General features: G+C 42.2%; 1 protein-coding gene across 1 annotated transcript; it reads left to right on the forward strand.

Annotated features, from left to right (window-relative positions):
- Window positions 1-7,599: 7,599 nt before the first annotated feature.
- Window positions 7,600-10,777, forward strand: LOC134208732 (uncharacterized). The gene is made up of 3 exons (XM_062684593.1): window positions 7,600-9,939; window positions 10,402-10,503; window positions 10,733-10,777. Exons 1-3 carry the CDS (start codon window positions 7,600-7,602, stop codon window positions 10,775-10,777), a joined length of 2,487 nt encoding a protein of 828 aa, XP_062540577.1.
- Window positions 10,778-11,732: the final 955 nt, after the last annotated feature.

Raw genomic sequence — 11,732 nt, forward strand, 5'->3', positions numbered from 1 at the left:
ATATCTGAAGTCTCCAGCTTTTTTCTATTTTTTTCCGCGCTTTGGCAGGACGGTCTTGAAACCTTGTTTCTTAGAAGGAAGTGGAGAATTCAGAGACTCACCCTCACCCTGCTTTGTCCTCTAAATGTCGATATTGATTTTAATTCACACACCTATTCGTTGCATACGTCGTAGACAGATTCGATTGCTTACCGAGCTTACCTATTAATTCGTGGTAACGTGGTTGCTGGAACGGTGGTCGTCGCAACAAAATAGTAAACTGACTAGCGTTTTCGTCTGAGAGTAGGCAACCCTCGATATTTGTATTTCAGAGTAGTGTTATCATCGCTGAATGTTGTAGAAAGCAGTGTGTGGATGTTTCGGATACAGAGAAATATACAAACGCATGTAAAAAAATAAAGCAATAATGGGATAAAATGGCTAATAGGGAGTCTGTTGTATGTTGTATGTATGAATTTATAATATGTATGTCATGGTGTGCAGTGATGGTAAAATCACTCATAAATCTCAATCAACGAGTGCTCTCGTGCGAACGAAATCGTCTGCGATTTTAAAGAAATGCATCACGCTTGAATTTTTCATGCTAAAACACATCATTTCACTCATTTGCCAAAAAATCATTCTGGCTCAAAAACGCATTTGAAATCAATTTGGGGGGAATTCATTGCTTAAATATAAAAAGGTGTCTAATATTTTATGCGACAAACGTCAATTCACTGTTTTAACAAACCAGAACAAAAGAAAACCTACGATGATTCAACTCATCCATGAGTTTTTAGATGCTGAGTTGGGTGCGTTTCAACTCAGGCTTGATTTGAATCATCCATGAGTTTTGAGATTTTGAGTTTTTACCAACACTGATGGTGTGTTTGAGCATCGCTAAAATTTTAATTATGTGAAAATGTAGCTTCTTATCTTTTTTTTTTTTATTTCAAGAAAAGCCACTCCAGTCGATTATCCTTCAGATTTGTTGAGTCGAATTAAATTCGTAACTCCTAATAACTGATGAGTGGTTGAATGCCCATAGCGAAACCCAAATTGCTCATCAGCAAAAATAGAATTGTCATTAATATGATCATCATTGTATTTAAAAAAATCTTTTCAAACTGTTTGCTTATTGAAGAAAGCAAACTAATTGCAAATAGTAAACTGACTAGCGTTTTTCATTTTGTCCGAGCGTTTGCGTCTGAGAGTAGGCAACCCCCGACATTTGTATTTTAGAGTAGTGTTATCATCGCTGAATGTTGTAGAAAGCAGTGCGTGGATGTTTCGGATATAGGAAAATATACAAACGCATGGAAAAAATATTGCAATATTGGGGTGAAATGGCTAATAGGGAGTCTGTTTTATGAATTTATAATATGTCATGGTGTGTTTGAGCATCGCTATAATTTAAATTACGTGAAAATGTAGCTTCTTATCTTTCATTTCCTGGGTAGTTAAAAAATATATCAAGAGGTCCTGAACAACTTTTATTTTTCTTTTTCAAATGGAACCTGCATTCTAATCGAATATCAGCCGCCAGGCTCCAGTCACTCCCAAGTTGAGTCTTTCATTCATTTTTACTTGATCAATTTACTTTAATTTTTGTTACACTTTTTTTTTTATTTCAATGCTGACTTACATCGCAAATATATGAGAATTTGCAAAATGAATGCTTGAGCTCGAAAAATGATGGAATTCCCACAATCAAGACATAAGGATCAGTAAAACCTGACGAGGTTTTATTACATTTCCAATAATAATGTTATCGAACCATTTCTACATTCCTGTGAGATGGGCATACCAAGACCATGTTGAAGCTGACAGAGTTGTATCCCCGGTTCGTTCAAGGAAATTTTTAGGTTAAATATTTTATCAGCATTCCTATGTTGGATATTTTTTTTTTATTTTGGGAGCAAGGAACACATGATTTTTATAGAGTTTTACCAAATATTAAGGGAGTTTAATCATTGGTAAAGCTTTTTGAAATCACGCTTCTGAGCATAGTTCATCTAGATTCTTTCCCCTAGATTGAAGTTGCTCAAACCCCCATATATTTTTTGATGGTTGGTGCTCAAGTTGGCGCTTCCGTCGTTCGTGTGTGATATTGTTGGTCGAATAAATTGATTGTTCGTGCTGCTGTTGGTAAAACTTGATGGATGTTTTAATAAACAAGAGGTGGAGTCAATGTTGGTTAAACTGCTTGACCATATGTACGTTCGATTACGGGCGAGAAAACGCTCCAACAGAGAGCGGTACAGTGTAACAAGAGCACAGGAGAAACGAATCCACCCTAGAAGAAAAAGGCAACACGAAGAGAGTGTGACTATGATGGCAGCCAGGTGGAAGGAACACTTCAAAGATTTGTTGAGAAGGGTGTCAGGCCATTTGGTCGAAGCTCATTAGGTCGAATGAGAAAAAAGTGAAAAATGAGAAGTTCTTCTTTCACCTTACCCTGTCTTCCTTCTCCCTTCTTGCATCTTCCTTTTTCTATCTGTCTTCTTTTTCCTTGTTCTTCCTTTTTTTCTTTTTCGCTCTTCCTTTTCTTCTTCCTTTTTCTTTCTTCTTTCCTCTTTTCTCCCTCTTCTTTCTCCATTCTTCCTTATTCTTTCTTCTTCCTTCTTCCTCACTTCTTCCTTCTTCTTCTTCTTTCTTCTTCTTACTTCTTTCTTCCCTTTTCTTTCTTCTTTTTTTCCGTCTTCCCTCTTTCTTCTTCTATCTTTCTTCTTCCTTCTTCCTTCTTTTCCCTTCCTGCATCCTTCTTCGTTCTTCTCTCTTCCTTCTCCCTTCTTACATTTTCCTTCTGCCTGCCTTCCTTCCTCCTTCTTCCTTCTTCTTCCTTATTTTTTCCTTTTTCTTTCTTCATTCTTGCTCCTTCCCTCAGCCTTTTCCTTTCCACCTTCTTTCTTCCTTTTTTTTCTTCTTTCTTTCTTCTTTCTTTCTTCTCCCTTCTTCTTTCTTTCTTCTCCCTTCTTCTTTCTTCTTTCTTTTTTCTTCCTTCTTCCTTCTTCCTTCTTCCTCTCCTTCCTTCATCCTTCTTCCTTCTTCCTTCATCCTTCTCCCTTCTTCCTTCTTCCTTCTTCATTCTTCTTTTTCTCTTCTTCCTTCTTTCCTTTTCCTTCTTCTTTCTTTCCTGGAGGAACTTCCGGAGGAACTCCTGGAGGAACTTCCGGAGGAACTCCTGGAGGAACTTCCGGAGGAATTCCTGGAGGATCTTCAGGAGGAATTCCTGGAGGAACTTCCGGAGGAATTCATGGAGGAACTTCCGGAGGAATTCCTGGAGGAACTTCCGGAGGAATTCCTGGAGGAACTTCCGGAGGAATTCCTGGAGGAACTTCCGGAGGAATTCCTGGAGGAACTTCCGGAGGAATTCCTGGAGGAACTTCCGGAGGAATTCCTGGAGGAACTTCCGAAGGAATTCCTGGAGGAACTTCCGGAGGAATTCCTGGAGGAACTTCCGGAGGAATTCCTGGAGGAACTTCGGAGGAATTCCTGGAGGAACTTCCGGAGGAATTCCTGGAGGAACTTCCGGAGGAATTCCTGGAGGAACTTCCGGAGGAATTCCTGGAGGAACTTCCGGAGGAATTCCTGGAGGAACTTCCGGAGGAATTCCTGGAGGAACTTCCGGAGGAATTCCTGGAGGAACTTCCGGAGGAATTCCTGGAGGAACTGTCGGAGGACTTCCTTGAGGAACTGCCGGGGGAATTCCTGGATGAACTATCTGAGGAATTCCTGGAGGAACTTCCGGTGGAATTCCTGGAGGAACTTCCGGAGGAATTCCTGGAGGAACTTCCGGAGGAATTCCTGGAGGAACTTCCGGAGGAATTCCTAGAGGAACTTCCGGAGGAATTCCTAGAGGAACTTCCGGAGGAATTCCTAGAGGAACTTCCGGAGGAATTCCTGGAGGAACTTCCGGAGGAATTCCTGGAGGAACTTCCGGAGGAATTCCTGGAGGATCTTCCGGAGGAATTCCTGGAGGATCTTCCGGAGGAATTCCTGGAGGAACTTCCGGAGGAATTCCTGGAGGAACTTCCGGAGGAATTCCTGGAGGAACTTCCGGAGGAATTCCTGGAGGAACTTCCGGAGGAATTCCTGGAGGAACTTCCGGAGGAATTCCTGGAGGAACTTCCGGAGGAATTCCTGGAGGTACTTCCGGAGGAATTCCTGGAGGAACTTCCGGAAGAATTCCTGGAGGAACTTCCGGAGGAATTCCTGGAGGACCTTCCGGAGGAATTCCTGGAGGAACTTCCGGAGGAATTCCTGGAGGAACTTCCGGAGGAATTCCTGGAGGAACTTCCGGAGGAATTCCTGGAGGACCTTCCGGAGGAATTCCTGGAGGAACTTCCGGAGGAATTCCTGGAGGAACTTCCGGAGGAATTCCTGGAGGAACTTCCGGAGGAATTCCTGGAGGAACTTCCGGAGGAATTCCTGGAGGAACTTCCGGAGGAATTCCTGGAGGAACTTCCGGAGGAATTCCTGGAGGAACTTCCGGAGGAATTCCTGGAGGAACTTCCGGAGGAATTCCTGGAGGAACTTCCGGAGGAATTCCTGGAGGAACTTCCGGAGGAATTCCTGGAGGAACTTCCGGAGGAATTCCTGGAGGAACTTCCGGAGGAATTCCTGGAGGAACTTCCGGAGGAATTCCTGGAGGAACTTCCGGAGGAATTCCTGGAGGAACTTCCGGAGGAATTCCTGGAGGAACTTCCGGAAGGATTCCTGGAGGAACTTCCGGAAGGATTCCTGGAGGAACTTCCGGAGGAATTCCTGGAGGAACTTCCGGAGGAATTCCTGGAGGAACTTCTGAAAAAAAATTTGGCGCTTGAAACTGTTTCATGCTGATCCACGCCGCTGCCGATCACCAACGGCGTGACGACGCCATGCCGCCGTCGCTGGCTGAAAATGATCTATCACGCCACCGCCGGTAAAATTTCAATCAGCGCACAGGTCTACCTGGAAGTACCCGGAAGGTGGCCAATTCGACAGAAAATCGCCGAAATGTACTACAGTGTTCTTCACGGTTAGAAAAAAGTACCTAATTTTAGGTACTTTTTTTCTCTTGCATCTCCCTCACTCTTCCTTTTGTTGTCATAAAATGAAGAGCAAAACCACTCAACATGGGCATTAAAGTGTGGGAACCCAACGTTGAGTAATCTCATGTTTACAAAAGTTGAGTGAAATTTACTTAACTTTTGGTTAGTTTCTGTTTAAAATTAAGTATATTTTACTTAGGCCGATACAAATATTTAAAATCCATTTTGTCTCCCCCCCCTCGGATTTTTTTTGCCAAAAAATGATATTTTGAGGGGGCAACAAAATAAAATTCGGATAATTTTGAGAATTTTCAAAACATTCTTTAACAAATCCGAGGAGTTTTTTGATTTTTTTCATTTTAATATTTATTTTTTATTATCCCCCCTTGACCTTTCGGAGACTAGTAGGACAAAAAGTCAATTAAATATTTGTAACGGCCTTAATATTAAGTGAATTTTGTTTAATTTCGAAAAAAATTACGTAATTTTGGGTTCCCACACTGAACCCCCGATTTGAGTGAAAAGTATCTAATATTAAGTACTTTTTTCTAACCGTGTTGTTTTGCAAAATCATGAAGTTTGACATGTCGCAAGATGGATTTCGAAGCCGATCTGCAAGTAACCATTTTTTCCGGGAGGGAGGTAACCCCAGTACTCCCCGGAATATATCCGAAAACGAAAATTGCACGAAAATTGTTAGGAATTTTGTGATCGATTCCAGAAGATTGCTTGAAAATCCGTTGTAAATTGGTTGAGCTACGTGAATTTTGAGTTTTGTCGTAAAATGGGGGTTGGGGACGTACATGTTAACTGTGAGGTTTCTAAGCCAGGTTACCATTTTTGCATTCGTATATCATGAGGCTAGTACGATGATACTTTCATGCCCAGGGAAGTCGAGACATGAAGCATGAACATAAAAATAGGCGGACCGGAGAGTTTTCGGGATTTTCGAGCGAAAAGTGCGGCGTACAATACTGGGAGGGAAACTAGAAAATGGTGTGTGGCGCAGACGCATGGACCAGGCAGACATCAGTGGGCTGGTCACGTAGTGCGAATGTCGGAAGAAAGAATAGCGAAAACAATATTCAACAGAGAACCAGTTAGGGGCCGGCGACTTCGTGGAAGGCCTGTACGCGGTGGAATCGGACCTGGGGACCCTGAACGTTCGGGGGAACTGGAAGAACATCGCCCAAGACCGACGATTATGGACATCTACAATACGCCTGGCATAGTTGTATCGACGCCAGGTATCCAGGTAGGTCCTAAACTCGTCTTATGACAGTTGAACATTTCGCGATTGACCATGGATCTTTTCAAATATTTTTGCTGATAGTGTTCTCCAAATCAACCAAGAGTTCAGTAATCTTCACCCAGATCTTGTCAAAAAAATCTTTGTTCCAGATGTATTTGTTTTTCAATAAAACCGATATGATAAATTCAGAAATTAATAAGCTTTAAATATGAATCTTTAACTACCAAGAAGAATTACATGGTCTGACACTTCATCATTATTGCAATTTGTTTCTTGAGAAATTTGAAGGGTTATCTGGGATTCCTAATTTAATTTCCTTGCTGTTTTGGAAGCTCATTGAAAAACACATATAAACAGAAAGAAGGAAACTCTTAATGCCCAAAAAAACTGATATTGAGCTTATCTCGTGCTATGCATTATGCAATCAAAGAATGAGTATCTGGAAAAACACTTTATGTTTCCGATCTTCTTATTTCTCAAATTGATTGCCCTGGTCTTTTATCTAGTTTGGATGTAAATGTTCCCCAAAGACAGCTCCGGTCTAGACCTTTCTTTTTTATTCATGGTGCCCGCACAAATTACGGGCATAACGAACCCCTTATTGCCATGTGTAGGATATTCAATCGTTGTTCTTCTGAATTCGATTTCCATCTTTCACGCTCGACGTTGAAAAAGAGATTCACGCACCTATTCGCTACTACATCAACCACTACTCGTTAGGCATGTATTTCTTGTATTGTAACAGTAATCGTTTTACCGAATTGTACCTGTGTTATCTGTAAGTAGATAGTAATTCTAGATATAAGTCAATATTGTATCATTTGGAGTATATGTAAATTCTGTTGCTACAAAAGATGAGGAGGTTTTACGCCCATTCGAGAAAGTGCTTATTGTTGCACTACTCGAACGGGCTTTTCCCTGCTCCCAATAAAGAAGAAAAAAAAAAACGTTAGTTCTGGTAATTTTGGCTCATATGTGGCTCACTATGTGATCATGGACGGTTATGCTTCGTACCACCCGGACTGAATAGGAAAGTTTTGTTATTTTGATATAAATTTACAAAACAATTTGGAACAGTTTACAAACGTCCAACGGGCTTGTCCGCACGTATCGGTTTAAAACCTGATGAAAAAACCGTTGCCGCTTTCATTGCTCGTTATGCTTTCGGCTTTCAATAATTACTTTTGGGGCGAGACCGCCTCGGCAGAACCTTCGCATTCGGTTTCGTTCTCGATAAATGGCAAACGGTACAGCATCAACGCTCAGACTTGTCCAGTTGACACAACGCTGACAACTTTCATACGGAATCATGCCTTACTTCGGGGTACGAAATTTATGTGCCTGGAGGGTGGCTGTGGAGCCTGCGTTGTGTATGTGGAACGACAGGATCCCTTGAGCGGAGATAAGGAATCTATTTCGGTCAATTCCTGCCTACTGCTGGTGTTCGCCTGTCATGGTGTGGAAATTACAACGATCGAAGGCATTGGAAGCAGGAAAGTTGGGTATCACCCACTGCAGAGGCAGCTGGCTCAGTACAATGGGTCACAATGTGGAATGTGTTCTCCGGGGATGGTGATGACGATGTATGGTTTGATGAAATCGAAAAAAGGGAAAGTGAGTGCACAGCAAGTGGAGGATTCATTCGGCGGGAATTTGTGTCGATGTACCGGATATAGGCCGATTTTGGATGCGTTCAGATCTTTTGCAACTAGTTCAGAGGAAGTTTGTGCAGATATTGAAGATTTCGTGAAGATATGCCCGAAAAAGGGAACCGTATGCAACAAGGATTGTGGAAACCGCGATGATAATAAGCAACGTATCGAAATTATATTCGAAGATGGTAGAGAATGGCATAAAGTATACTCCTTGCAAGAAGTGCTGAATATTCTTAAAATAATTGAAGACCGACCTTATATGCTTGTGTGTGGCAACACGTCCGATGGAGTATACAGAAGAAACGAAAATATTCAAGTGTTCATAGACTGCAATTCAGTGGCAGAGCTCCATGCAGTTTCAATATCAGATACTATATCAGTGGGGGCCAACATCACTTTAACGAAATTCCTTAAAGTATTAGAAGATGCTGCCACTGCCAATCCCAATTTTAGCTATTGCAAGGAAATGATTGAACATATAAAATTGGTAGCGCATCCCTCGGTACGAAATGTTGGGAGCATAGCTGGTAACATAAGTTTGAAGAACCAACATCATGAATTCCCATCCGATATCAGCCTCCTTCTGGAAGCAGTTGGTGCACAGCTAACTACAGTCAATACGAACAACCAAACATCTGAGGAAAGCGTATCAGATTTTATTATGTCAAAAGTCCAGAAGAAAGTCATTCAGTCTGTTGGTCTACCATCTATGGACCCCAACGAGTACGTGTTCAAAACATTCAAAATAATGTCACGTGCGCAGAATTCTTTCGCCTACATGAACGCCGCATTTTTGTTACAGTTCGACGCTGCAAAATCAATTATCAAAAAGGCACGAATTTGTTATGGTAACATAAGCGCTTCATTCGTTCGTGCCGAACAAACCGAACGCTTCCTGATAGGTAAAACATTATTCGACAACACCTCTCTTCAAGCCGCTATTGAATCTCTGAAAGCTGAGCTGCAACCGGACTGGATACTTCCTGAATCATCTGCCGAGTACAGAAAGAGCATGGCTATTGCCTTGTTTTACAAATTTGTGCTTAGTATTGCTCCTCTCGACAAGATTAAACCCCAATACAGAACAGGTGCCTCTGTTCTGAATCGACCGATGTCATACGGAAAGCATGATGTTAATACGAACGACAAGTATTGGCCACTTACCAAGGAAATTCCAAAAGTCGAAGCTCTGGCCCAGTGCTCAGGAGAAGCTGAGTACATTAACGATATCCATCCCTTTCCGAATGAACTGTTTGCGGCATTTGTAGTAGCTACCGAACCCCTTTCGAAGGTAGCAAAAATTGATCCAACTGAGGCACTTAAATTGAAAGGAGTTGCCGGTTGCTTCACTGCTCAAGACATTCCTGGAAAGAATTCTTACACCCCTAAGGAATTTGGTTTTCATGAGGTTGAAGAAGTACTCTGCAGTGGGAAAGTGCTGTATTACGGACAGCCTGTAGCAATTGTGGTTGCTGAATCTTTCAATCTTGCCAATAGAGCTGCCACGCTGGTTCAAGTGACGTATGTGAAATTACTGGAACAAGGCGTTAAACTTAGATTAAAAACGAGTGAGGGTTCACCGAGTGACGAAACGTTTGAAATGGTTGGTTCAAAATACAATTCTGTTGCCGTAGAAGAATCCCGAAAAATCGTAGGACGGATGGAGTTGTTAGGACAATCGCACTTTCCATTGGAACACCAAACATGCATCTGCGTACCACAAGAAAACGGAATGGATGTTTTTCCTTCAACACAATGGATGGGTATTACTCAACTTACAATAGCTCAAATGCTTAATCTTCACCAGAGTCAAATAAACATTTTTGTAAAACGAGTGGGTGGTGCATTTGGAAGTAAGGTTAGTCGACAGGGATTAACGGCTTGTGGGGCAGCATTGGCTGCCCATCTGACCAATCGCCCAGTTCGATTTTGTTTAACGTTGGAAAAAAATATGGAGCTAATTGGAAAACGCTACGGCTGCATCAGTAACTACGATGTCCATGTCGACGACCATGGAAGAATTTTGAAATTAACAAATTACTTCACACATAACTTTGGGACAGCATTTAATGAACCAATTGCCGATTCATATATTATGTTCCTTCCGAATGGCTACCAATATCAAACTTGGAAAATCACTGGAAAGATGGTGAAGACTGACCTTCCCAAAAACACATGGTGCCGTGCACCGGGCAGCACTGAAGCCATTGCCGTCGTCGAAACCATCATGGAAAATATTGCTCACGCTATCGGAAAAGATCCATTGGATGTACGTTTCGCCAACATGCCAAATGACTCCAAACTGCGCTCGCTCATTCCGGATTACTTGAAGCAAATCGAGTTCCAATCCCGTCGGCAATCCATAGAACTATTCAACGCAAGCAATCGCTGGAAGAAGCGCGGCATTGCCTGGATTCCGATGAAGTTTCACACGGACTTCCTTGGAATATTCTACGCCCTGGTTTCCATCAACGTGGGAGACGGCTCGGTGGTGGTGACTCACGGAGGAATCGAAATGGGGCAGGGTATCAACACCAAGGTAACCCAAGTCATCGCCTTCACTTTGGGAATTCCCATGGATATGGTGAGTGTGAAATCGTCCAACACCTGGACAGCAGCAAATTCCAATCCATCGGGGGGAAGCATCACCAGCGAATCCGTGTGCTACGCCGCCAGTGAGGCTTGCAAGACCCTTCTGGAAAGAATGAAACCATATCGGGAAGAGCACCCCAATGCTTCATGGTATAAATTGGTACAAACCTGTTTCTTCGCAAGTGTGGATCTCAGCGTGAGCTTCATGTTCAAATCCACAGACGTACTGCCGTATTTCATATGGAGTCTATGCAGCGCGGAGGTAGAAGTCGACATCCTGACTGGAAACATCCTGATCACGCGAATGGATGTCCAGGAGGACACTGGTGAAAGCATGAGTCCCGGAATCGATCTAGGGCAGATCCATGGAGCCATCACGATGGGATTAGGATACCATTTGGCCGAAGAGTTAATTTATGATGCAACAAACGGAAAACTTCTGACGAATCGAACGACAAACTACAAAATCCTCGGGGCCAAAGATATTCCGGTGGATTTCCGGGTGAAGTTCATTCAAGGCAGCTCCAAACCGTGCGGGGTACTGAGATCGAAATCGACTGGCGAACCGCCGCTAAACTTATCGGTGGTGGTTCTGTTTGCCTTGCGGAATGCACTGAGGTCTGCCCACAAAGATGCTGGACTCCCGGATGACTGGATACCATTGGAAACCTCTACGACACCGGAGAAAATCTTTCTGCTCACTGGAAATAAGACGGAACAGTTTCTTTTGAATTAGACACTTTGAAAACGGAATAAATTTGTACATGGTTTCTTATCCTCTTAATTCCTTATATGTCATCCTTCGATTTGTCGCTGGTGAATGTTTATACAATTTGTCAATGTATAATTAGTCTACCTCAAATTTGTGTCTCGTTTGTAAACATTTTACATACAATTGGTTTAGAATCTGATAACCAAAACACGCGAAAAAGCCAAACAGGAGTTTTGTACGTGCACTAATGTCCTAATTTGTCCATTTTATATCCGATGACTGTCCATATTCTTTTTCAATATGTGTTTAGCTTGGTTTTTGCCTTTTGCGTATACTAAGTATACGTAAAGGCTATAGAATTACTTCAAAACCTAACTTTTGATAGAAGGCTCGAAGACCCATAGTGTTATATACCAATCGACTCAGCTAGACGAATTGAGGTGATGTTTGTATGTGTGTATGTATGTATGTATGTGTGTGTACAAAAAAAATTTAGACACACTTTTTTG

This window comes from Armigeres subalbatus, chromosome 1 (genome assembly GCF_024139115.2).
Source record: "Armigeres subalbatus isolate Guangzhou_Male chromosome 1, GZ_Asu_2, whole genome shotgun sequence".
In the NCBI taxonomy this organism is placed as follows: domain Eukaryota; kingdom Metazoa; phylum Arthropoda; class Insecta; order Diptera; family Culicidae; genus Armigeres; species Armigeres subalbatus.